Below are 27,483 nucleotides of genomic sequence, written 5' to 3'. Positions count from 1 at the left end.
AAATAGTTCAAATTTAGCTTTGGTACGTGGTGTATGTTTCCACATACACCACGTACTTAATGTCATTACAATTGTAATTGTCTTTTAGGTGTTTAAGTTACACGATTTCTATTCCAAAACTTGTACATTATCATACAGATAGTTTCACCAAATTCACTAGGTAACTTTTCCATCCATTTTCTTTACACCCTTGTCCCTTAGGGTCGGGAGAGGTGCTGGTGCCTCTCCAGCTATCGTTCCGGGCGAGAGGCGGGGTCACCCTGGACAGGTCACCAGTCTGTCGCAGGGCTACACAGAGACACACAACCATGCATACACACACTCACACCTAGGGGCAATTAACCTGACTCATGTTTTTGGACTGGGAGGAAACCGGAGGGAGAACATGCAAACTCCATGCAGAAAGACCGGGGCCGGGAATCGAACCCAGAACCTTCTTGCTGCAAGAAGGTCTTGCTGCTCTACCAACTGCGCCACTGTGCAGCCTGCAGGTAACTTTTCTGTTTCGTAAAATTACCGTGTAGCCCATAACACATCGTAAAAATGTAGCTCGAAAGCAGGCTATCTCCAAAAGACAATTAGTAGTATAGTTGTCATTTTTCCAACAGCCATTGAACACATCACGGCATCAACCGCCTGTTGCTCCATCTAGTAAAACTCCTCCGCTCATTTGCGGACTCAGCGCCCGCTGCGTTCAGACGCTGCCTGACGGTAACAACCGCGTTGCTCTTTTTGAGCAACTTTACCTTGTTGGTCGACGCTGGGACTTTGAAACAATGCCGTTATCTGGACCACAGGCGATAGTCTGAGATGGAGAAAACCTTCACAGAAGATGACTGCGTGGATTCAGGAGCAGAGACCGGGGGGTAAGTGGAGCTGAAGTGTTTCTATGGCTTCTCCTTCTTAATTAGAAACAGCGAAATTGCCGAGTATTTATATTCGTGACTTGAATAGCGCATACTTTTACGACTGTAAAAGCCGGGCGAGTTTAAAACGAGCAACACGGTGGCGCTACCAAAAGCCTGGAAAAGGTCGTTTTCTTTATTATTTATTAGGCAACTGAGGTAAATACAGTAAACACGCAACATTTTCTTTAAAAAAAAACCCCGATGTGGTTTCGATAAAGAACATGTTTAGGTAACTTATTAAAGACAAATACTTTATGAATTGATGAAGTATTCAGAGTTATTGTTGTTCACTGTATTTCAGCTGTTAAACAGAGACGTGCTTCGGTTTCTCCTGCGGTACGTCGCTGTTGGTGTTGATGTGTTTTACAGTAGACGTAAATTAGTGTTGTTTACCTTTTGGAACATGGTGACATAGCAGTAAATTTAGCAGTAGTCGTAGCGGTAGTTTTTATTTGTTTATTGAACCGTTGTTTAGAAAACAGATTGATCTCTTTGGATATTTTGAACAGAAATGCTGCATATTTTGCTTTCCTGTATTTTTTTTTTCACTCCCCAAATACTTATTTTGACTATTAGGCCACTACGAGAATAAATACATAAAACGGAGATCAACATTAAGGTTGGGTGATGTGCATTTAATGTTTTATCACAGTGTTGTGTTGCACTTATTGCCCAAGAAACCGATGATTAGAAACAAAAATCCATTTTCTCAGCTGGAAATTCATCACTGCAGACAGTCTGAACTTTTTCAAAAACAAACTCGACTCTAAAAATAAACTCTCCCTGTTATCAAACAGGCTGCATCCATACAGCAGCTACATTCAGTAGTGTGACTGCCCTGCTAAACATTGCAAAAATAATTGCAATTTGAATTGTTAACAATTTTTTAACCAACATTAGAAAAATAGTTCAAACAGTAAAAGAAAACAGATAATACATATCAAGCAATTATTAAAAAGATGTTGTTTCCACATACACCATGTACTCAATGTCAGAGGATTCACTTTTTTGTTGTTGTTGTTATAAGTAAAGTGTAAATCAAAAGTGGTGTTAGAACCATAAACTACAGCCAATAGTTTGGTCATAAATGTTGCAAGAGATGTAAAGAGTTCAGATAAAGGTGGTGCCATCGTTGTTGAGCCTGTTTGTGTCATTATGTCCTCCTTTAATTGGCTTTTAAACTGTGTTTGAATACTTCAACTAGCCATAGTGTGGGTCGGAGCCATTAGTGGGTCAGAGGGTGAAAACTTGCACCATTTAAAATGCTCCAAACTTCATCATTCTGTCACGAAACTTGTTGATTTGTAACTTGTCTTTATGTGTTGTGAATCTTTACACTGCGTACAGCAAAAGCAAACATTGCTCTAAGAATAAAACTTTATTACTGTCAGTCAGGCTGCTTCACTGCATCAATGATGCATAATTTGAAAACTAAATGCTAGGAGAAAACATGGCGTGTGTTGTAAGCCTGTCACAATAATACATTTTTGCTGGGATGATAAATCATCCCAGAAATTATTGCGATAAACAATAACATTGTTGTTTTGAGGCCATCGTCAACTGATATGATTGCAACAGAAAACCTTGTCAAAGATCAATAAACTTTAGATTCTAATGGACATTTAACACTGGAACTGGAAGACATTTTAAATATCCAAAATAAACAGAAACAACAAACAAAATTAACTATGAAGGCCCTGTACACAAAATTGTCCTTCAAAAGAAACGGCACCGGTTGAGACCAAAACACCAGACTGAAGACTTTTGTCTGGCAGAAAGAGAGAAAAGCGAAAAACAGTAAAAACCGTACAAATGGGAATTATTGAGCTCGTTTTATTTTTATTATTCGATCAATTGATTTTTTGTGACAGGCCCAGGGTGCAACACTGATGAATGTTGCAGTAACGATAAGGCTTCCAATAAGTAAACAGATACAAAAAAAGTGCTTTGTTCACAGATCCCTGTTGTCTACCCAGCAACTGGGACAAGAAGAACATTAAGATCTAGATGAACCTCATCATCTCCATGTGACACCTTGGTCTGCAGTCGACGGAGGAAAAAGGCAAATAAAAAACTGACAGAAATACAAAAATAATGACAACATTAATGACTCAACTGAATTCATTTTCGAAGCTCTGTTTGGTTTTGAATGGTTTTTGGAATAAAAGTGACCAAACAGACACATTTGGGACGGTGCCGTATTTTTAGCGTTGAACGAGAATCGCTCAGAGATCTGATTTATGACGATCAGCACGGAGCCACATAAATGGAAAGTGCTGATGTGAAAGAAAGGAAGAGCGGCTGATAACCACAGAGCTGCCGCCTCCTCCTCCTCCTCCTGCTCCTCCTCCTCCTTCTGACCTGCAGACACCCGTCACCCCCACTCCAGTCGCACATGTCCTTGAGGTCATACTACGTTTTCGTTTCAGAGCTCGCTGGTTTTAATCCAGTTTGCAGTGAAATGAAAGCGAGTTCAGCTTTGCCTTCCTCCTTCCGATCTCTGTCTCTCTGCTTTTCTACTCTTATCAGCCAGCAGACGGCTCAGTCTGTGCAGCTCTTCAGGGGTCATTCTGACTCACGTTGGGTCACTCTGCACTCGGGCCTCGCGTGCTCGCCCAGGCTTCTGCCTGTCTGCGCTTCCACTTTCTGTTTATTGTCTTTGGACGGAGATGAAGCGAAACGTCGCTTCTAGTCTCGGAGCGTCAGGCGGGACGTCAGCCGGAGCCGCCGCTGCCAAGCCCTCGCGCCCCGAGGAACCGTCAACTGCACACGCCACCAAGCTACTCTCCAGAGCTGTGAAGCTGAAAAAGAATATTTTTCTTATTTCCATTCACAATTTTCCTTTTTCTTTTTTACTTTTACGAAGCAAACTTTTCTTTATTTCCTTCGTTTTCCCCCTCTTTCTTGACAGTTTCCCTTCATAGTACCCCTCCATTTCTTTCTCTCTCTCTCTCTTGCTTCACCTCCTCATCCCACATGTCTCTCATCCAGTGCTAATTCTCATTAGGCAGACTGAAAACCTCCTGCTGCAGGAAACAGACCCACTCCTCTGTTTCCTGCTGCTCCAGAGCCCCTATTAGTTTAGCGATGAAGACGCAGGAGGGTGCACGTTGGAGGGACAGTGCTCTCTGGCTGTCAGCAAAACCCTGTGGGACTAATATCCTCAGCTTGGAAAGTCCATGTGTGAGCTGAGGTTTCGCAGATGGTTCCTGTAATTACATAATGGAGACTATCGGTTAGCTGCCGCAGTCAAATTCAGCAGCATGTTTCATTACCTTACAGCCGTAGTATTCGTACCTCGAGAACATTTTCAGATTCTCCCACGTTTCAAGAGTCAGCGTGGCGTGTCGGGATTTGCTGTGACAGGCTGATGCCGGGAATAACGCGATTAAAATGTTTCTCTAATTTGTTCACAAATCAAAATCTGAACATCGTGGCATGCAGGACGGTCAGTGATGTTTAGTGTTAAACTATTCAGTCCATCACGTGTGGCAGGCAGCGTAGAGAGAGCTGTAATCAGAGAAGAGGCTAAGAAACAATAGTGGTGGTTCTGCAAAGTATTGGCGAAAGGAATACGAAGGCATGCCACACTTTTAAGATTGCAAAAATGTAGACCATGTATAATTTCATTTTCATTTTTGCAATTGTGAACTACGTTGTGTTGATACATCACAAAAAAGCCCAAAGAAACAGCAAAACGTTTATGGTTGTAACAAAATGGAAGAAGTTCAAGGGTTTTTACAAGGCAATGCAGGAGAACAGTTCATATTCTCAGCTCCATCATTTTATATTAATTTCCTTGATTTGTTTATTCATTGCTAAGCGTAGGTTAAAATGAACATCACCATATTTTGCTACTTCCAGGAGATAATTAGCTTTGCTTATCAAATAATTTAACGTGCTGCACTGAGAGCTGAGGTTATTTGTTGTCTTTCATATGCTGGAACTTCACAATAAATTAAATGCACAACTAGGAAATATTTGCATTTTCTACGAAACAGCAGGGAGAAATCTGTAAATTAAATTTTTTTTGGTAGAAAATTGCTGAATAAACTGAAGTTAACAGAACAAAACAATGGCATAACTGTTAGAATTAAAAGCAAAAACTGTCAAAAAATGTTGTTGAATATTAACAAAATGGAAGAAACTTTAGAAAAGCAAGAAGAACCTGAACACACATTAATAACATACAAAGAATTGATTTGATCCAATCCATAATGACATCTATATAAACTACAAAATGACTCATAACAAATGATGCTTAAAGTGATGAAACTTTAACTTTGTAATTTTCTTTAATCACTTCAGAAGAGATAATTTAGAAATGATCTTGCAGTGGAAATGAAAATGACTATTTGGTCTTTTCACGTCTTTGGGTCATTAACACGTTTTTATTAGAACTGATATCAACTGCAACATTATTTCTGTAATTTTTTAAACAATTTATTTTTTTAGGGTAGCAAAAGAAAAACGACAAAAAAACCCAAAACACATCTGGTCAACTTTTTCTATACCAGTCGAATCCGTTTTCCGGATTCTCGTTGGATCTGCAGTCATGTCCAAATGTTTCCAGCTGAATAATGTCTCATGTTGCTGTTTTACTGCCAGGAATCCCAAATATGTTAGATCCCTCTCATTAAAATGTGTTTCAGCTTAGTTGCTTATATACAGTGTAAACAATTTGATCGGATTGCAACAAAACGGTACCTCAGTTCGTCAGATCTGCCGTACAGAAACATCACTAGTAGTAAAACTGGTGAGGTTCTATACATAAAAGCAGAAATTAGTTTATTTTTTTATAGAAATTGTCACTTTAGATGGTAAAAATGAGTTCTCTAATGTATTGTACAGTTGGACAAACAAATAAATATGAACACCGACCTTTTTGACCTGTGTCGGAATGCTATAGAAATATGCTTTCACCTAAATTATGCAGTAACACTCTGAGTGTGGTGGGGATGATATCTGAGTAAACGTCCCAGTGTTTTATCCTAACCACACTACGATGTCTGTGCATTTTTGTGACCTGTCCAGCTGGACGTCTTCTACGCTTTAACCAAAAGTCGGTATTTGAAATAGCAGCAGGTCGTCCGCATGTAGAGTGCACTTTATACTGTAATATAAACTTCTGTCTCTTCTCTCTGTTTCTTGTCTTCCTCGTCGCTCCCGATGTGTCCACATCCCGTCTCTGCATTCATTTGTTTTTTTTTTCTCCTTTGTCTTTTTCTCTGCAGATCTGATTACAGTCCTCTGTCCTCGACGAGCAGTAAGTAACCTCGACACGAAGCAGAGCAAACGCTGACGCGTTCACACTCACAGCTCAGGTGGCAGGACTTTATCTCCTTAATGCATCCTGACAAAATAAATCTTCTCAGAGGGGAGAAGGCTGGTCGGGGGGTGGGCTTTGTTTGCGCTTAGTGGTCTCTGAAACCAGCCGCACGTTTTTAGGGAAGGGTTTTTGTGTAGGAAAAAACCCCAACAGCTTGTTTTCCACCATTGCTTTCAGTGCACCAGCATGCAGTTTACCATATTTTGTGTTGCACAGCGGAATTGGAGCAAAAACAAAAATGAAAAAGAAGGATATATGTGTAAATTGTAAAGGATATGTTGGTAAATAAAACAAAATTTATGTGAAAAATTAAAAAAAAACATTGCATTAACCTGGTTGTTCATCCATGAACATTTTTTACCGAAGCGCTTATCAATTCACTTCAATACGGTGAGTCAAATTGAACTGATGTTGATCTATTTCACATTCTACCTCATAAACTCTCCAAATCCAAAATACCTTTTTTCTTTTTTTTTTTTCTTTTTTTGGTCCTTGAGTCCAAATTTTCACATTTCTTCAAGCTTAAAGGACGTGAAACATCTCCACCTGCCTTTTGGTTTAATACTGATTTTAATTTATATCTGCTTATAACTTCATCCACCTTTTCAACAAACCCTGAAGGAAACAGGGAAGTGACAATTTTTTAGAAATATATTTTTTATAAGTGAGGGCTGAATTATCTCCTCCTTATTGGTTTTGCTCCAATAATGAGGTTATAATAATGTCATATTGTCATATTGTAATTAGCCATACTTTTTGTTCTTAACTAAAAAGAAACCAAATCCTTCAAAATCTGTCGCCACCTTGTTGAAAATGGTATCGAGCATTTTTCTTATTATCGGTATCTAATTTGAATTTTCTTTATTTTTTGGCTTCAACCTGACTTTGCAGTTTTCCCTACCAGCTAATTTCTTGCTTTTTCCACAGACTTTGAAAAAAATTGCTGTTTGTGATGTCATTGTTTCCCCACATATTTTCCAGTTCTTGATGACTGTTCAGCGACATCTGTATAATGAGGTGGATATTTTTACAGTCTTCTCCTGACTGATACCTTTACAGCTTGTACACCTACCTGTACATTTGAAAGCTAATGCACTTTATTTGTACATTTCCTCCTCCTTATAATGATTTTACTTTAGTAAAAATTCAAATAATCTAGATAATAATGTAGCCACCTAGATGCCTCACGTGCATTTTGTTTAATAATCTGACACATTTTTTCTACTTCCACGTTTGCATCTGCATGTTTCCCGATCTTATGCGACAAATCAACACAGAGATACAACAGGTGGACCTTCAGCTGTGATTAACCGCAGTGCTAATTTAAAGATCTTGGTTTGCAGAGGTCACGACCTGCCTTCGGTCAGTAGGCCTTTCACAATGAAGGGATTAAATCTAATATTAGCCCATTAATCTGGTCTTCAGGACGCGGCCTCGTCCCAAGCTGCACCACACCCACAAGTCAGGAAGAAGAAGAAAAACACACACACACACATAGAGAGAGAGAATAATTCATCAGCGGCTGTCTGGTTTGCTTTTCCTCTCATGTTTCCTTTGTCACTGTTGTATCAGATGAACTTCTGCTCACTATTGTCATAACTGGAGGTCAGCACAGAAGCAAAATGCCCCATAGGACACAGTCCACACAAATCCTGCACAGTTCCTTGCGAAAAGCGCTTACTCTTGGACTTTTTCAAATTCTTTCATGTTAAAACAGGAACCAAACTAGTAGTTTTTAAGTGATGCACACAAAAGTTGCACAGCTGAAGGAGGACGGAGCATAATGAGTCTCAAACCTTTTTGCAAATAATAAACAGAAAAGCTTGGAATGCATTTTTATTTATCCGTCTTCACTCTCCTACCTCTAAATAAACTCCAGTGCAGCGAGTTTCCTTCAGAATTGGTAAATAGACTCCACCTCAGTTTAAACCCAGCTGCTGCGCCAAAGTTTGTTGTCAGAGAACAGCTAGATGTTTACAAGCCTGTAGTTATACTAGGAAAGACTTCCATCTGTGATTCCAGGGCGGCTAAATAAGAGTGTTTTTAATTATTTATGAAAAAAAATTTAAACCATGTATCATTTTTTTCTTTCAGTTCACAATATACACTAATTTTACAAAAAATCTTGATAAAATATGTTGCAGTTTCTGTTACGTAGCAAAATGTAAATTCTTCAAGGAAGAGTGCAAATATATTTCTGAACTCTTCCTGAGTTACAACATTAGTTTTGTTCTTTCTAAATGAATATTGACTTGTTTTATTTTATTGTTGGGTTTTTTTTGCATTATTTGAGGTCTTCATTGCGTCTTTTTTGTTCTTTTGACCATTTCTCATTTTCTGTAAATACAACATTTTTGCTTTTTAAGTTCGAAGGCATGTTGTCAGTAGTTCATAGGATAAGAGAGTAATGTTCATTTTACTCAAACATATACCTACAAAAAGTAAAATCAGAGAAACTGACAAACGTCCCAAAGCTCATGATTAAATGCAAAACCAAAGCCGGTGTTTAAAAAGCACATGCCTGATATTATCTCCTTTAAAAAGACCCCATCTATGTTAAACACTATGAAGGAGATTATGTAGGAGAGAGTTTGCTAGTCATAGGCGGTGTGTCTGAGCTGAGTCTGAGTGACCTATGACCCCGTCGTCTCTGTTAGTTTCCCTCATGTGCCTATCCACATATATAAGAATTATGAGGCTGGCTGCAGAGTGTTTTTGGACCAAAGGAAAGAACTGTGACTGTATGAACTCACAGAGACGGAAAAACAGACAGAAGAGGACACGTGCTGCATGATTTGTCTCAGCTACAGCAACCAATATATGGTGGATGTAAATTTATACGTGGAAGTCCGAAGAACGGCTGAGATCCAGGAGACAGAAAGTTGGACGAAAGACGAAGAGATAACTTGAGATGCGTTGAAGTCGGCCAGCTTTGCTGGTAACGCTAAAGCAAAAAGGACAACGAAAGAATGAGCGAATGAGTGTGTTTATTAGAGGCAAACGAGGAACAGAAGGAAAATCTTCAAAGTGACAAAAAAAAGGAGAAGAGATTCGGCTTATTGAGGGCTTTTCTTGCAACACAGAGGCTCGGAAAAGATTGATAGATAGCGGTTTGCGGGTTGACGCGGAGGAGGCTCGGATTTTCAGGGATCTCACCGTCACCAGCAGATGTTTTACTCACGGAGCCAAGACGCATATTTAAGGCGTGTCCGAGGAAATTTGTTTTTGCATCCTGCATTCTGAACATGCTTTGCTGCATTCAAGCAAGACATTTTTTTTTGTGTGTGTCTACTGTGCGTTTGGATGCCAAATATGTGAAAACTTCAAAACCGTTGCAGCTAAACGGCTCCGTGCCGAGTATCAGACTACAGCCTTTGTTTCATTTCCAAGTCTTGTACCTCATAGATCACATGTGCTTTGATTTATTCGGGTTTCCTAACCATTTGGCAAAGCCGTGTTGTTTTTTTCATCGTTATTATCATATTTTATTATCATTGACTGGCCCATTTGTTTGCTTATTTGCCACGTGGTACGTCTCATCCTCACCGTCTGAAAGACAGCGCCGGGTTTCCTTCTGGACGGCAGAAGCGTTGCAGTGATGTCATTCAAAGCCCCTTCGAGAGCCGTCAGGGTGAATGAAGCTTCAGCTCTCTCGCACAAAAACACAGACACTCGCACAAAAAAACTGGACGTACTTTCTGTTTAGCTAAGCTGATCGGATCCAGATTCTGCTGTTAGACAGCTCACATAAAGTGCTACCAAATTATTCGTGTGCCAAAAAGCGATCTGAACCGTGAGTCTGGGGTCACAGCTCGAAACGCTGCAGTCAGCTGTTTGCTAATTGAAGCCACTTTTCCCTCTAACTGTCTCGATGTGATCGTGCATTAATTCTTGTGCACAGTGAAGTCGAACGGTGCTGTCAGGCAACGTGGGCCCATTTTTCATAACTCTGAGTCTTTTATTTTGACTCAGTCAGCAAACTAGTAATAATACAGTAAATTAGCGCAGCTATTTCCATGTTTCTGAAGTTTTTCTCTGTTTTGTTTTCATTATTTCGGGCCTTTTAATTTTGAAGACGGTAAACGGCTAGATGGACAAGATTAAGTTTAAAATATTCCCAATGTGGATTTGGATATGAAGTAAACCATCTGTGGTCGGCTAAAACCTAAGCAATGTGCACTTTTGTAATTTTGGACAGAGTCGAGAAATTCCAAACATAAATGAAATTATACGAAAGACACGAGGCGATATGAGACTCTTATAATGAGATATCATGGAGTAAACGCATAAGGGTTTTTAAAGTATTGAGATAAGACGATCTAATGGTTTTTATTCAAAACAAAACGACGATTATTCCTACTGCTGCTAAAGTGATTTACCTTTTGATTTTTACAGTTCTTACTGTTGTCTGTAACATTTATTGTTGTTTTGAGTTACATAAATGTAGAAGAAGCTACTAACATTTCTTTAGCAGCTTAATAAAATCAGAATTAGCTTTATTAGCTTTGTGTGCACAAACTAAGGATTTAACTTTGGTTTTTAGCATTCAGACTTAAAGGTGTAAATATATCAACTTTAGAGGAAATAAAAAGAGAATAATGGAACAGAAATATATATTTTTTGCTTTCTGCTCTTCATATAGTCACAGTGGGACTCTATCAATATATTAGCTCAAAGCAGTAGCTGGGCTGTCTGCTCTGGTAGAGGCAGCAGTAAGCTGCTGCAAAGACCGCCATTCTTTGCTTGTCTATAATAGTTATTTTTAAAAAAGTAATTAGTGTTTTTTGTAGCCTCTCTTTACTAAACACATTTAAAAAGAAGACACATCCATTGAAAACCTTTGTAGAGCGTTTTCCAGGAATACGCGCTCTGAAACAGACCTGTGGTTTCTGTATTAAGACAACAATCTCCAGATTTAGGGAACTTATTCTGTTTCCCGTCTTGTCAGTCTTGTGTTTATGGCTTCTACAAATGTCACTGTTCAGCAATCTGTCTCTGCATCTGTACTAATTTAACTAAAATCAAATCAGCTGCAGTAAAAATGACCTTCATGTTGTTATGTTTTTATTTTTTTATTTCTCGTGTTTGTGAGACCGTTGTTGCCCTATCAAGCCAAACGCCCCAACTCAGATTTCCTGGCACTCATGACTTTTGGCGTTGGTGCTAAGTTTCGTCTCCTAATCTTTGCTCACAGTCTGCCGTAACCGGTAATAATCTAAATGCTTCCTCCTTCGTCTGAAACCAGCAGCATTTTTAGGCCATGAGCAGCGGCTCTGCATTTCAGCCTGACTTTTATCTTCTGTGAAACGTCAGGCTTGGCAGCACAGACATACAGAACTCTTTGTGCGTTGCTCTGTGGGAAAAGAAGTCTGGATTTCCCTCCGTTATTAGACCGCGCTTATGTCGCTAGTGAATAATCTCATCAAGCTAAAGTGCCAACTAGTGTTCTGGTTTGTCTTCCAGACCAGCGAGTAAACAAACCCGCGTTGGTTCTCTCGTGTCAGCCAATGCAGATTCATTTAATTATATGCATTGATGCAGACGCGCAGTTTTCCCTATGTGAAGAGCGAGATGCAGAGCAAGAACAGTAACTTCCATTTCATTGCATGTGAGGCGTCTAATTGGAAACGACATCTTAGGAAACAGCGGGGGGGATTTTTACAAAGTGCCGCAACGAGTAGGAAAAAAACAAATAAGCAAGTAAATATTGTGAAATAATTCCGGGGGGGTTGTGGCTCATGTGGAACTGTTTAGAGGTCCAGTACTATGGTGCTGCGAAAGTTTTTCTTTAGCAATCAGAGTACAACAGCAGACATAATAGACTAAAACAACAGGAAGTAATCACAATAAGATGCCGTGGCATTGAGAAGTAGCTCTCAACCGTCTAAAATGAATAGCAGCTAATTGATTAAATAAATAAAAGATGCGACAACTGTACCATCGCTTGCTTTCTCAAAACGTTGAGAAATATGTACATAACGCGTTCTGCAGCTGCATTCATGTCCCGATACAATGACCATCTGAGGCCCGAGGCAAAGAAGGACAAAATAGAATAGAATGCATTTTATTATCATTATACAAGTGTACAATGAAATTAAAAGCCCTTTTTCCAGTGCAGACATGTACATGAAAAAGAAGTGCACATAAAATTTTTATATACAAAAATTTACCAAATTTAAAAATACAGAATATGAATAAATATAAAATATATATAAATATTGCACAGAGGTAGTGTTGTTGAACAGTGTAAATATTGCACAGTAAAATGGAAAATAGATGGGTTTATTAGAAAAAAAATTACATTCTGCAATGGAACAGCTCCAGTAAAGTTTTTGGGGTATCCATCCATACATCCATACATACATACATACATACATACATACATACATACATACATACATACATACATACATACATAAAGCCACACGTAGATTTTCGATTTTAAATATCTGCTTATATCTGTTTTACGATCCAGAACTTTTTTACGTAAAGTTGCATTGCTGCTTCTAGTCTCACAGCGTTGTATAGTCCGATGTGGATAAACCATACAGATGCTGTCAGTCACTCAGCTCCAATGTTTCTTCTGGTATTTTGTTGATTTTTTTTAAATTTTATTATTATTTTTTTTTAATCTTTGAGGTCGGAAGATCTTTTGCCATCGCTCTCATCCCTCACTCCCTCCACAGATTCAGGACTCTGGGTTCGAGTCTGAAAACGTTTAATATTACTTCCCGTCATATCCATGTCTGGGGTTTTACTGTAGATGTGAAGCAGATCATTATGTAGACTTTATTGTGCAGCGTGACCCACAGCAATGCAGGAAAAAGGAACTCTGGATCAGTCGCTGATGTTCATTCCAATAATGACGTCGGATCGATTAAAACGTCGTTCTGCAGTGTTGCGTTCACTCAAGTCTGTTAAAAACATACGCATAGGTCAAAAGTTTTATGTAGCTGAATTCATTTTTTTAAATCACTCATAAAACTGCTTTAGAAGTGTTGCTGTTTGGAGATGATGTTGTCAAAGTTGTAATATGGACTTCGTCATGAGAAGGAGCTGAAAGTATGGTAAAGTATTTGTGGCTTTAATGTCTGTTAATCATTATAACACAAGCTGGGATTGTTTGAAAAGTTGTTTTTTTATACAATGTGAACTGGAAAGAAAGAAATCTGTCTATCTTAGCTATATTACAGCCTCCACATGTTTATCTTTTTTGGAACAAGTCAACCAAAATGAAATGAAAATAAAGTTTCTGTCGTTTTTTCTTTTTGTTGTTGTCATCTTCACCAGAATAAAGAAGCCCCCATCTTGAATTTCCTCCTCCTCTCTCTTTGACCGAGAGCCAAACGAGCTAAAGCTGTGACTGTTGGACTCCCGCGTGTTCGCAGGCGCGCGCCCGCGCGCAGACGGAGACGCGTTGTGAGGCGAAGCCGAGTTTTCACTTCTAATCACTCTCATATGTGGAGGGGCCACTGGAGGGATTGTTGTGTTATCTCACGTCGTCATCTGCGGGTTTGCCTGGGAGCATGTGGTCCCGGTTAACACCAGAACATGAAGCCAGAGTAAAAGTCTCTGGGAATTACAGAAGACAGGTCGGTCTTCAGTCTGCTTGTTGATGACGTGCCCATGCATGATGGTGCGCCGCGCGCCGTCAGAGCAGAACATCAGCTTCAGCTCCAAGGTGGATTAAGAGCTTAGAGACACACTTCTCCAGGGCTTTGTGCACACACTACCCTGAATCCCCCCTTGCAAAGGCTGACTTAATCACTAATTTAGTCTCCTCTACCCTGAACCCCATTAAATCGCATAGCAAGAAAAAACTATTAGCTTAATGTGCTGAATAGTTTTGGTTTGGTGCACCATAAATAGAAACACATGGCACCATGTTCGTCTCCCCTGAATACAAATGGTGTTCCTGTAATCAGTCAAATATTTATTTATTTATTTATTTATTACATTCAATATGTAAGCTGCATATGGGGCTACATTGGGGCCATAAAGTTTGCTCAAAAAGTTTTTTGAAATTTCAAAAAAATAAACGCATTCAAAATGAAAATATATGAAACAGAAAATTTTTTTTTGAAACACCAAAAGATTCAAACTGAAGAACAAATTATAACATAATTGAAACTGATGTGTGCTAAGCCCAGCCCCTTTTTTTTTTTTTGTAAATGTCAATTTTCTTCTAAAACAACAACCTAATAATCTAAAAAGCAAAAAGTGAAAAACATCACTTATAAAGGTTTTCAAAGACAGAGCTGAGCCAAAAATATTCCAGCATCTCTTTTAGTTTCTCAATCAGAAACTAAACCTGCCATTTTTAAAATGCTAAACTTTTTTTTTTTTTACGTCTTACTCTAATACTACTATAATCTCACTCATTTTGTGTCGTATTTCCAGATGTTTTTATCCTTTTGTAAAACTTGTCGATTTCACTTTGGGACAGTAAAGTTTGGTAACAGGAACGCCAAAAAATTAAGCAGCAGTAAAAGGTTTTGCCTTCAAAATGTCAACACGAACATCTCTGGTCAGTTTCAACCAAAACTGAACTCTATGATTGTCATAAAGTAAGAACTCACTGACTATTCTGTGTAAAATGTGGTAACCAAAATCATAACTCGTAGCACAATCCACAGCTTTTGGACCGTCAGACAGAGGTGAGCACAGCAGCCTTAAAGTAAGTGATCATGGAGCAATCTGCCACTTTTTGCTTGGTTTTCTTACCATTCTCCCCACTGTGTTAAATCTGTCTGGGTTCCAGTTATATTAAAGAGTTTAATTATTGTTTTGACCTCTTCCTCGTGTTTCGGGGAGAAGCTTTCTTCCTTTTAGAACCGTTTATAGAGATGAACACGTCTGCCTCACTTTGCTTTTAAAGTACAGGATGAAGAAAGGCTTTTGTGTCCTAAAAAGCTAGAAATGATCAATGTTGCATTTATTTCACTGGAAAGATGTCAAACTATGCCACACTAGGACTTTTGGAAATGAGCGATTTGTGTTCTTACAGTAAAACCTGAATTTATTCTAAGGCTTTTTTCACATATTTAGCTGATTTGCCAAAAGAAAAAGTTGTGGAGAGTGAAACAGGTTTAGTTTCTGTTGTAATTTATTAGACTTACCTAAAACTGTGAAATGCTACTGATGTTTATTGCTGTATGTCCGCACAAAGAAAGTGTTGTCTGTAGGTCATGCTTTTGTTCAAGGAACTTTCTTTAGATTTTTTCAGGCTAAATTGATACTAAAGCCTCAAAAACACAAAGCCCAGTTCTTTCCCCTCTCTTACCTTAAATCCTGTTGTTCTGTTTATTTTTTTCTCATCTCACGTTGACGACAATCTGTTTGTTCTCTGTTGTATCTCAGTCTTCGCTTGCATTTTACTCATTATCCTGGGCCTTAAATGTTTGGAGGATGTCTGGATGTCAAGGAGAATAAAACTGAATGTTAGACAGATGTTTGGAAAGGTAAGATGGGCCCAGCAGGCTGTTATTTCCCTGGCTTCAAATCCAAACCTTCCTCTTTGATCCGGCTACTAGGAGCCGTGGGATCAGTGAGATCATGAGATTAGGACAGTGTGAACACAAAACAAACAAGCACAGAGAGATAGCTTAAAATAAAAAACAACTTTAATATCTGGATTAAACAGATTATTGGCATTAGCGTGATTGATGTCGCCCCTGAACTGTTTTGGCTGGGCTTTTAATGAGTCGGTAGTCGGGCAGCTGGGATGAAGATCTCAGCCGACTGGATGAGTGTGTTTGTTCACAGCAGTTTTCAGAAAGCAATTGCTGCTTAGAGAATGAGGATAAACAGAAACCGCGTTGCTACGGTGATGAGATGGGATGTTGCATGGAGACTATCCCGAACCCTCCAAGTACAACTGTGTAGGTTTGAGTCGGAGTACCAAGGTTTAACGAGATACGGCTAAAGTCTTCATTTTCTGTGGCTTAAAATCTGTAATTAGACTATCCGTCCCCCATCTGTTGCTGTGCACTGTCAGTCAGCTGGCAGAAAGATGGCTACCAAACTTTTCACATGCTCACAGCAGAGATGAATTGAGCTGAAAACACAGTCATAGGGTGAAAAGGTGAATAAGAGTGTCCTGTCGTTTCTTTTTAAATAAAGCTAAACTTTCTGGTAGCAGAACCAACATCTGCTTGATGGAGTCCAAATGTGGCCCACGCTGTCCTTTTCCCCAGATTTTTAGGACGGATCTGACAGATCCTTCATACCCCACTCTATCCCATGAACAGAAAAACGTTCCTATGGTAACAAAGCAAAACGGAAAGCTTAGACCGGTTTTGTTGTTAGGTTTTTATCATTTGCATTGTCTTTGATCCAGTTTTTGTTGAATAAAGTATTTAATCTATTCTTTAACTTAATAAATTTAACTAAATAAGTAAAAAAAGATGAGCAAGATTTCAAGCTTGTTGCTAGGCGACAGGACATATGTCAATATAAAGGGGGCAATAAGTTGTAAACCGTCCATTTCATAGCCGTGCCAAAGACGTAGCGTCTCTCTGTAAAAATATAAGGTTCTGTGCCACTATCACATTTACTTGAAGCTCTTTGCATTAAAATAGTGACAAAATTGTGACTATATTGTGTGTGTACCATCATCCATGGTGAGTTTTTAAATTGAAAATCGGGCAGTTCCTCAGGGCAGCATTAGAAAGGGGACAAATGACCACCAGAAGAAATAAAAAAAGAAGTGTTTGCCTGTGGTAAATGGAGAGTTTTAACCTCCAGCTTGATGCTTTACTTTAACCCCACAATCTGTTTTTTATTTCCTGCAAACCGATTGGTTTTGAGACGGTAGAAGGAGAAGCTTGCTCATAAAACCAGTCCTGCCAGAGTCACCACTGCACACTGTTTCTCTAATAATAAATGCATTATATCGGTTTTGTAGCAGCATGAATATCTTTTGCTGAAGCTGCCCACTAAAAGCTGGCTACAGAGTGGATAGTCTCTCCATCAGTGTGGTTTTCTTTAAAGAAAGTTGCATCGTTCCTTATGTGTTGATGTTTTCACTGACTGGCCTAATCCCGCTGTCAGTATAACCAAAACACACTTTGCAATTCGATGCCTAAATATTCTAATCGTGTTGCTTCAGTCGACCTCTAATGGAGAGCTTTTTGCATCGCTCCACAGTAACCTGATCTGAACGTTTTCGGAAATGTCACCTCTTTGGTCAGAGCAGAAACTGCTCTTTTGTGAAGGCCAGTGGGGAAATCACAGGACAGACACCGTCCCTGTTTGGCTTCGCTGCTTTATGGAGGGACTCTGGCAACAGTCAAACACTCTGCTGTGCCGCGGACACGCAGGCTGAGCTTGTCCTTTCTCACAGGCAAAGTGAAATGGGACGAGTCCCCAGAGAAGCGCGATAAAGACAGCAGGAATAAACCTGGAAAACAGGCGGAATAAACACAGACAGATAAGATGTTAACACGCGGGAAGAGAAACTGGCGTAAATACGAGCAGCCGGGAACGCTGCCAGTGTCTGAGTCAGCGAGCGGAGGTTTTCCAGGTCGGGGGTTCAGGAAGAGGCTACACCTGAATGCGTCGCTCTTGCTGTGGTCTTGGACATTCCTCCTGGCCTCAGTAATGACTCCTAATGGCACTAATGAGCCTTCGCAGAGGAGACTCGCACCACATGGGTGTTTTAGCGAGAAGAGGGGCTGAGGCAGGGGGGTAGAAAGGTAAACAACGAAACCGGGGGGAAAAAAAGATGGAGCTGGTTTTGGTTGAGTGGAATAGAGACAGCTGAGAGCAGGAGATTTGTTAGGGAACGGAGGGAATGGAAAACTTGAAAGAGGAAAATAACCCGAGCCAAAAGAATAACAGGAGAGATATTAACGTTGTGCTGGCATACCAAAATATTCTCCGTTTCCATTATCAGAAAGTATCCTGTACCTTTCCAGATACTCTGTTGGCATACCAACCGTAGCTGTGCAAAGTTTCCAGATTGGGCAAGAAAAAAAACAAAAATCAAGTCATCATAAAGATATATATGTTTTCCAGTTACATTTTGCAGCCTTGTTGTTATTATATATGAGGGCTATTATTTTAGCAACTGATTAATCTACTGATTTTTTCTGATAGTCGACTTAATCGGATAAAAAAAATCAGATTTTTCTTTTAACCACTTAAGTCTTTTTTATACAATTATAAAACATGCAGTTAAGCAAATAATTCAGTTTCTGTTTTAAATACCTAAAATGCAATAACAGTGAATGTAGCAAAGGATGCATCTGCAGCTAAAAATATACTTTTAACATTGTGAAAAGCTCAGGCCTTTTATCTCAACTTAACATTAACATAGTGTAGGGACGACCTGCAACTGTGTTTATTAAACCAATTAATAGTTGGACAGTAAAAAGTGCTAAACAGGAGGGTTTTTTTCTGCATTTGAACAGGGTGAGGCGAAAACTGCTGTTTGAGGAGTTTTATTAAAAGCATATTTACAGACAAAAGGCTTTTTTTTAAACTTAAATGTAAAACGTATTTTTATATTTTTACAGTTTCTGCTCAGTTACTACTCTGCCTGTGTTGCTCTTTTAGCAAATGGTTATTTTAGTGTCTCCACACTCCAGTTAATGATTAATCTACTTCTAAATTAGTTGATGATTATTTCAATAATTGATTGATCCGATTAATCGTTTCAGTCCTACTACATTTTTCTGGTCTCTTTTTTTTTTTTTTTCCTTTGCATGTGTGCTCCTGGAGGTGAGTTATCCATGGGTGAGCTCCAAGACCCGTTCCTCGTCAGCATCCACCTCATCTCCGACCCCGGCCAGGGCAAGTTCCTGCAGCGCGCCGCCGACGCCGTGCTGGCCTGGGTTCACCCCGAGCTGCAGCTCTTCAGAGTCTCCGAGCGGGCGTCCACGTCTCAACGGCCGTGGCCGAAGCGGCACCAAAACAGCGGCCCGTCTGCCGGATCTCAGCCGGCCGTGGCGGTCATCCTCTTCCTGCAGGAGGCGTACGGCGGCGAGGAGCAGATCCTGACGCTGCACCGCACCCTGCAGAGGCCTCCGTGGCGGTACCACCACACGGAAAAGGTCAGCAACGGCCGCAGCATGCTGCCCCTCACGCCGTGCAGTCAGGACTTTTTCGTCTTGTCCCCCGGCACGCCGCTCTGGGCCGTCCGGCAGGTCCACTACGGCAAGGAAATTGTGCGGTTCACAGTTTACTGTCGCCACGAGAATTACGTCGACATGGTCCGGCTCTACAAGCTGCTGCTCCAGCGACGTGTGGCGCAGAAGAAGGAGGACTTTTGCTTCTTCGTGGTGTACTGCAACCCCGACATGGAGATCCAGCTGTCGTTTAAGAGGCTCCCACGGGGGCAGAGCCCCGCTGTGCTGGACTCGGCCGTGATGGAGGTGAGGGTGCGAGACGTTGGAGTGCTGGTCCCGCTGCTACCTCACCCCTGCAGCCCGATCAGCGACGTCCGCTGGCAGACGGAGGATTATGATGGGAATAAAATCCTGCTGCAGGTGAGCATCCTGGTTTGCTGCTCTGCAAATGCATAAATGAATATAAAAACTAGAGCTAAGCTGCTTTTTTTTTTTTTTTATTAACTGATTCAGTGGCATTTGCAGATCTTTTTCAGTTCCTAACAGGTAACCTCTGAGGAGTTCCTCCTGTTTAGCTGCAGCTGTCTCCCCTTAAGGTCTCAGAAAACTTTCCCCACAGCATGATGATGTGTTCAGGGCAATCCTCTTTTTTAGTTTGTATATAAAATAAAGGCCCTAAAATATATTAAATAAATAATATTATGAAGAAGTCAGAAAAATCTTCTTTTTTTTATCCACTTCACAAGAAAAAAGCTACTTTGTGTTGCTCTATAAATCACACCAAATCAAAATTAAACTGAATTTCTTTCAGACAAAATATGAAAACATTCATTTTGTATGAATGCTTTGGTTGCATAACAGCGGATTCTTCTAGAAATCTTGGTTCTCTCTCTGCTGGAGAGACAGACTTGCACAACAAAGTGGTTGTTTGAGGGGTATCGGTTTCAGAGGGGGTGTGTGTGTCCAGGCAGTGTGAGATAAGTGGTTTGGAAAGTTCAAGCTGATTAAGATGCAGTCCATTACCGGGATTGGTGCAACACGGAGAAACAACAAGCTAATCTGTCAGGACAATGGGCCATATGTATGATGCTTAAGTGCCACCTGGACTGAAGTCAGAGGTTCTTCCACAAAGTTACGCCAGTAGGAATATTTAGTTTCAGACTTGGTTGTGTGCAAACACTGCTTTATTTATTTATGTGTTAATTTTATCATAACCGATTGGTTTTAATATATCTTCGGCGTTCACACGCAGGTTCATTTACGAGCGTGATTTGACCAGATGGAATCACACAACGCTACGTTTAGCAACGAAACTCCGAGCTGCTATAGCTGAAAACAGTTTCAGCTATAGCAGCTGAACCCTAAGCAGTGCAGATCATGGCGATCTCCACGTTCATCCAGTCCTGACTTGTTACTTGAGTTTGTTTTAGGCTGAATTACCAGATAACAGTCAAAGCTGTCGTTTACGTTTTGAGTGATGTCGGACATCGCTCACAAAGGTCAGACCTGCTTATCCTGAGATAACTGAAGCTTACAACACTGAGGGTCTTACTATCGCCAAATCAGCGACCTCATTACCCAGCACCCCCTGCTGCTCATCTCCAGCCTGGGTGCGCTGGCTGTGTGCAGACGACCTGTTGTCTGTTGGGGAAACGACACACACACTCGCTCTTGTTTTGGCCTCCTTTAAGTATCACTTAGGCTGAAATGACAGCTTCATGACAGCGCTTACAGCCTCCGACTCTGTGTGGGAGAGCCAAGAAGGCGGCCATGCAACCACTTCATGGCTCAAAGTAGAGGAGACAAAGTGAATAAGAGGATAAGGAGGGAAGAAGGAGAAGGAGATATGAAGGATGGCGGAACAGGCTGAGAGGAGAAACAGCTGTTGACGCAGAAAAAGTCTTAGGATTAATTGAAAGAGGTGAACAAGTTACAAAGCATAAATTTCATTTTAAAAAGTCTCTTCAAAAACAAGAAAGTCTGTTTCTTTAATACAAACCTTTGCGACTCTGTGAACCACAACCTGCTCCTTCCCATCAGTGTTCTGATAATAATCTCAATCTGTTTAATCTGAACTGTCACTTCTGGCTCCCTGAAGGCCAAAAGTGTGCGACCGTCGTCAAGTGTTGGAAGTTCAGGGTTTAAAGTGACAGTTCAAAAACAATGGCTGACCCGAGTTCATGTGTTTGATTTATATAGACTCTGAAGTGAAAGCTATGCAAGCAAATAAACTCACCACCATAAATTAACTCTCAGGTCAGCGGCTCGGATCTGCTTCGTCTGCAGATTTAGTTAAATTCTTGGCTTTGCTGCTAAGCGTTTGTTGTTTTTTTTCCTGTCGTTTTGTGCCTTGAACTGCTAAAGATATTTTTAAATTGTGTTAATGAAAAACACAATAGTCATTTTTCTTAGACACTAATGGGTGTTCCAACAGTATAATTGTCTCAAAACAATCATCTGAACGGGTTTGAAGTGAAGAAAGTTAGCTAAAATTGAGTTTTTGGAATTTGTGGCTCTCGTATGGTTTCAGTTTTATTGTTGTTGAGTTTTGCTAACTCTGTTCCTAATTGACCACAGTAAGGCTCTGGCCAGAAAGCATGCAGGACATCAGTAGACTTTAAAGTGTTTGCTGTAGGACTACAGAGTGGTGCATTCTGGGTGCAAAAAAAAATCATATCCTGCACCACAGGAAGGAGAACTGCTTCGTGGACGATCTACTTCAAAATAAGAGCATGAATATGAAGGATTCTTAATAGTAAATAACCAAAACGCCATTGCAGATTTCAAACTTTATCCAACTGAATGTTTACAAAACAGAAAAGTAAATTGTAAAACTTCATATAGGGGAAGCAAAGTGTGTTAAATGTTTTCAAAGTTGGTAAAGCCAAAAATTTAAAGTCTATAAATAGTTACACAATTAAAATGCCATAAAAAAAAAGATGATTAAAAACATTCACAGTTAAAACAAATAAAAACTATCTGTGAAATATTAGACCTTTTGAACATTAAAGCAAATTCACAAGAAAACCAAACTTCTGTAACAAATAACAGAAGTTAATCAACAAAGACTAACAGGTATAAATACAGTTCTGACCAGAATTGTGTTTTAATTCAGAAAAAAATAGCTTCCCAGTTTTTCCTTGTAAACCCACTAACATACTTTACAGCCATTGGACTCAACAATTATAGTTGCCGATGTTAGAAATTAAGAGTCGCTCTTCAGTTTGTCAACTCATAGCTCAGCTCTTCTTTTGATTCCAGAAAAATGATAATTTCCTGATATCCCTCCACATGTTGACATCTTAAAACCTGCCCCACACACCTCTGTGCTCTGCCATTGGATGCCTGTGAGACAGGCTATTGCTTCTACTTCTCTGTTTATGAAGCTTGATGGCAAAGCTGCCACCTGAACAGGAATATGGGGAAACTATCATCCCCATGCATGGAGCCGTGCAGCAGAAGCAGAAACGGAGACGAGAACTTCTACTGACAAAAAAAGGATCCACAGCTACTGTGATTTCGAAACGCAAACATTTCTACGTTCGTGGCGAATTATTGGTTCTTATGTTTCCGAGGCGGCCTCTCCGTGGGCGATGATTGACTTTCAGGTTTCCAGCCGTTTTCGAACAAGACCTTTTGTAACACTCGGCGCTCTGAAAGCGAGCACTCGAGGCTCGTCTGGACGCTGATGGCTTCTCCAGCTGCAGCTCTGATTCATAAAGGGGCTGACCCGAGAACAGCCAGCGTGCGGTTTGAACGCTGTCGGGGTTCCCCGCCTGCGCATTTCACCTCCTGTAAGTCGCGTGAGGAGCGCTTTGTTGTATGGGAGCCCCGCGTACGGGGGGTCAGTGGTCTCGAATGTGGCTCCTCCCTGTTTTGGTAACCTTGATGGAGTTATGTTTCTGCAGATGTGCTCAAGCTATAGCATAAGGAAGTTCTTACTCCTCGACATTCCTCTCTTTTGAGCAAGAATGAAGTTCTTGTGAACTTTAGGGAATCGTGGATTTGATTAATAGGCACCTGTTTTAGCTATAAACCCACAAAAAAAAAGTGAAGATACTACTACTTTTAAAGCTGAGCAGGCCTGATGGAGATGAATGACACTGAAACGCACACCGGCCATGAAAAATGTTGTCTGGCTCGGAAGAAACCTGTGTTTCCTGGTTGGAGACGTGAAACTGCAACCGATGGAACGCTAGAAAAAGACAGAAAATCATCTCTGTGGGAAACGTTGTGGAGGGCCAGAAAGCAAGAAGGGACTGGAGCAGATCTCATGAGGCAGAGAGAAGGATGTGTGTCAGCATCAGGCATGGTGCAGAGACGGGCTGAAGCTGGTTAGCGGCGGATAAACACTTTTCCTTTAATAATGTGTTTCTCTGCCACCAGCACATTTAGCAGCGTGTTCATGAGGATGGGTAACAGCGCTTAGACCCTCCTCCTCTGGCTCTGATTGGTTGCTTTTGGTCGGGAGCGGTACACCTCTTCAGACAGCAGCAGTTCAAGGAGGAGGTCGATCTTCTCACACATTATCTGTCTCAAAACAAACTGTCGCGACACGGTGACGGTTTTAACAAATATGTAAAAAAAAAATCACATTCTTTATAAAAGTTACACACTGCAGCTTTCACCAAACTAAACTGTTTCTGCTTTGGTTACTTAGGGATTACTAAAATTGAAATAATGAGCGGGATTTTTTTTTCCCCCCTTCAAATTCAGTTACCATGGTTACTGTAACCACACACTGATATTTTAATGCAATCATAACGCTGGACATGAAATGACTTCTTCAAGTCTGAGCGCAGTTTCATCCCCAAGTCAGTACCAGCCTTGTTTCACGACCTCTCACCAGCATTAGCATTCACAACAAGTTCTGCTGTTGGGGAAAAGCAGAGAGAGAGCAAAGGAGGCAAGGGGGGGAGGAATGAGCAGCGCCACACGAGATTGTGATTGGCAACACAAATACCTGGCTCTGGGCTCTGATTGGTGGTTTCTAGTCAGCACTGGGAGTATTGGGATAAGGCAGAAGAGCTTAATTTTTTTCTCACAGATTATGTCTGAAATAACATAGTGACACTTTCGACAAATAATTAAAAAATATATTTTTTATAAAGGTTGCCTTCTGTATGTCTACTGACAGACATCGAGAGAAGAAAAACAGTTGTATATTGTTTTTTTTGTACAGTGTATCTAAATGTCTGTTTTTAGCCTCTTGGAAACCGAGTAGCTTTTGAAGTGCAAAAATAACACAATGAACCTCAGCATTATCACAGCCTCTCACTGGATTACTGTCTTGCTATTTCAATCTTATTCCAGTCAAATTCCAGCTCCTAAAACGTAATCACAATTGTTTCAGCTGCTCTCTGTCCTGCTTCCGAAGCAGCTGTGAATATCTGAGCGGGTCACGTTGCACAGACAGAAAGGTGCAGCAATACAGACTCTTTGTTCTTCACAGTGAGCATCGTCCTGTGGGTTGAAAAACACACCATTATTAAGAAAACCCGAGTCTTTAGATAAAACAATACGTAATGCAGTTTTGCAGACCAGGCATCTCGGTCATCCTCACTTTTCTCCCGAAGCTTTAACATCTTGATTGCTTAAATCTAAATCAGATGTGGCCATAAAAGGCAGCTAAACTCCATCCAGCTGACCGAGTATTTATTGGCCTGCAGAATTTGAATGGACAGCTCTGCAGACACTTCTGCCAAGTTTATCTTCCAAGCCGTTCACTGCCATTGTGATGTTGCATATACTGGTAAACGTGACGACAAGGACTCTGATACAGATAACTTCTGAATCTGTGCTGCTGGGTGTGTTTTAAGTTTTATTCAGCTATCGACCACATTTACACTCCTGTTCCTAGCAACTGCCCTGGAAAGTGGCACTGAGGAGTGAGATTTCATTTTAGTGTATCACCAAGCGTCTGTAAAGAGTCACAGACTAATTGCATCAACATGTTGCATTACAGTAAAGAAATGGCTTTACTCATAGCGACCGTTTTTCTTTTGATGCAAGTCTGTCAAACTCTTCAAGAGTGAGCTTCTTAACGAGCCACGGGGGCCAAAAGTGAATATGTTTATAGTGAAACTAATAAAAACTGCAATCTGTTTAGCTTAGCACCGCGCCAAGCAGATGCTATTTCCCATGTTGGCTCAGGTTCAGGGCTGACTTCAGCTTTGAGTGGCACGGCTCCAGTGTTATTGTTACTAGTTGCGGACCTGTAGCTTTTCCAGCTACAGCGGGTCAAAGTGTCTGCCATAATGTCTTAATTATTCTGTTGTTTTAAGATTCGTTTGTTATCTTTAAGTGCTTTTAGAGTGGCTGGTGTTTAGACGTAACAGTGCACTCTTTGTTTTTTTTTGTCCGTGTTCAGGTCCAGGGCGCGTGCTTGAGAAGCAGACAAAACCCTTGCTGCATGGCACCGGCTGTTGGCGAATCCGCATCGGCTCCGTCCAGCTTTACCCGCGCCGTCACCTCCTACAAAAACCGCCGTCACCAACAGAGGGTGACCTCCCGTCCCAGAGGCCACCAGAGCTCCCACAGCTCCCTCCCACTGGCCTGCGAGGAGCAGGACGAGCAGGAGGAGTGGTCCGACCAGCAACTTCCTGACCGCCGGACCTCGCATTGGAGGGGTCATCAGTCGGGTTCGCATTTCTCTCTACCCAACCTGGGCTCCACTGGCTCCTACTCCGCCCGGAACCCTCCTGCTCTGGGCTCCAACCTCCACAACCGGGTCTGCTCCCTCCAAAGGAGACCCTCGCTCGTCCCGCCTTTCCGTCTGAACGTGGACTCTCTGATCGGGGCGGAGGAGACGGACGTGGACACGGGGCACAAGGTGAATCCCGGCAGCAACGCCGACCTGTCCGTGGTGTCCGCTTACATCAAGTCCAGCCTGCCTCTGACGCCCCGGCCGCTGTCGGCGCCTCCAGAAGACGTCAGAGCCGCCTTCTCTCCAGATATTCCTGACGGCACCTACAAGTCGGCCACTCTGGGCCGAACGCCAAACAGCTTCTCCATCGACTGCAGTCCCTCCGCTTTGCTGGGGGCGCATCTCCAAGACAGCAGTTTGAGCACGAGTGCCGCTCCGTCGTCGAGTGACGTTTCCATCAACCTGTCAGACAGCTGCAGCATCGTTAGCGCTCCGATTGAAGAGGCAGACAGGGTAGAAGAAGAGCAGGAGTTCTACATTTGAAAGGTCTGAATGTGGCCACTGACGACAGGTTTTAGTTCTGAACACAGCTCCACTATGCCACCTAGTGTCTGGTAGTAGAACTACAGTAGAAGAGAGGAACCTGAAGCACAAACCTGTTTTATTGAATGTAGAGAGGAGCACTGTAAATATCAGTCACATATTATTCTCAGTTAGTGATCAAATAACTGTACAGAAGCTTTATTCATTAAAATATAACTACTTCCCTTTTCAGGGTGTAAAATATTTTTATAGCACAGTTGGTTTTATCTACAGTGCTTTGCAAAAGTATTGATACTTCTTAAAGTGGAAGGAAAAAGATATGAATTTTAAATTTTACTTCAGTTACGGCCGCGAGGGAGAGAGTGTCCAGTTTTATACTTCCAGAAAGTCAAACTTTAGATTCAAAATAGCTGAGGCTCAGTCAGAAAACACCTTTGATCAATGTTTTTTCAAAGATTCTCAACTACATTTAGGGCCAGGCTTTGACTAGACCATTCAAATGCATAAAAACACTTTGAAACGATTCTGGCTGCTGGAAAGTGAAGATCTGTCCTCATCTTAATTTCTTTGCAACCTCTAAGACGTTTCTTTCCAAGATGGCTCCCCGACAACTCCTACCAACTTCCCCGTCCGTCCCTGCTGAAGAGACACATCCCCGCAGCATTATGCTGTCGCTACCATGTTTCACAGAGTGGATAATGTTCAGAGTCGTGTGCAGTGTTAGTTGATCCTTGCCAGCTGTAGTTCTCTGCATGGCTTATAGCAACTTCAAACTGGATTTCTTCCTTTCCTGCCCTTCACAGCTCAGTGCTGCGTTGTTTTTACCTGTAACTTAAATTTCCAGTACAAATATACATTTTTGTTGTAATGTGACAAAACATGTAAAAGTTCAGAGCACTGTATCTCTTCAGTGTGCAAACACACAATGACACATCTGGTTTGGAGAAAATTATAATAAATAAACACAAACGTAAAGCAGTTAGCCTC

General features: G+C 41.0%; 1 protein-coding gene across 3 annotated transcripts; it reads left to right on the top strand.

Moving 5' to 3' along the window:
- The first annotated feature begins 511 nt into the window (after nucleotides 1-511).
- fam124a (family with sequence similarity 124 member A) lies at nucleotides 512-27,483 on the top strand. Of its 3 annotated transcripts, XM_016669035.1 has the most exons (5): nucleotides 514-866; nucleotides 1,210-1,244; nucleotides 6,143-6,174; nucleotides 18,961-19,727; nucleotides 25,678-27,483. In XM_016669035.1, the coding sequence occupies exons 4-5, from the start codon at nucleotides 18,972-18,974 to the stop codon at nucleotides 26,494-26,496; spliced, it is 1,575 nt and encodes a 524-aa protein (XP_016524521.1). In that variant the 5' UTR covers nucleotides 514-866; nucleotides 1,210-1,244; nucleotides 6,143-6,174; nucleotides 18,961-18,971; the 3' UTR covers nucleotides 26,497-27,483. The 3 variants fall into 3 exon arrangements, with proteins under 3 accessions (XP_007547322.1, XP_016524521.1, XP_016524520.1); XM_007547260.2 differs by lacking the exon at nucleotides 1,210-1,244 and having other exon boundaries at nucleotides 512-866; XM_016669034.1 differs by lacking the exons at nucleotides 514-866; nucleotides 1,210-1,244 and having other exon boundaries at nucleotides 5,018-6,174.

Source organism: Poecilia formosa, unplaced genomic scaffold (assembly GCF_000485575.1).
Source record: "Poecilia formosa unplaced genomic scaffold, Poecilia_formosa-5.1.2 Scaffold19, whole genome shotgun sequence".
NCBI lineage: Eukaryota > Metazoa > Chordata > Actinopteri > Cyprinodontiformes > Poeciliidae > Poecilia > Poecilia formosa.
This window is presented reverse-complemented; position numbering and strand designations above follow the sequence as displayed.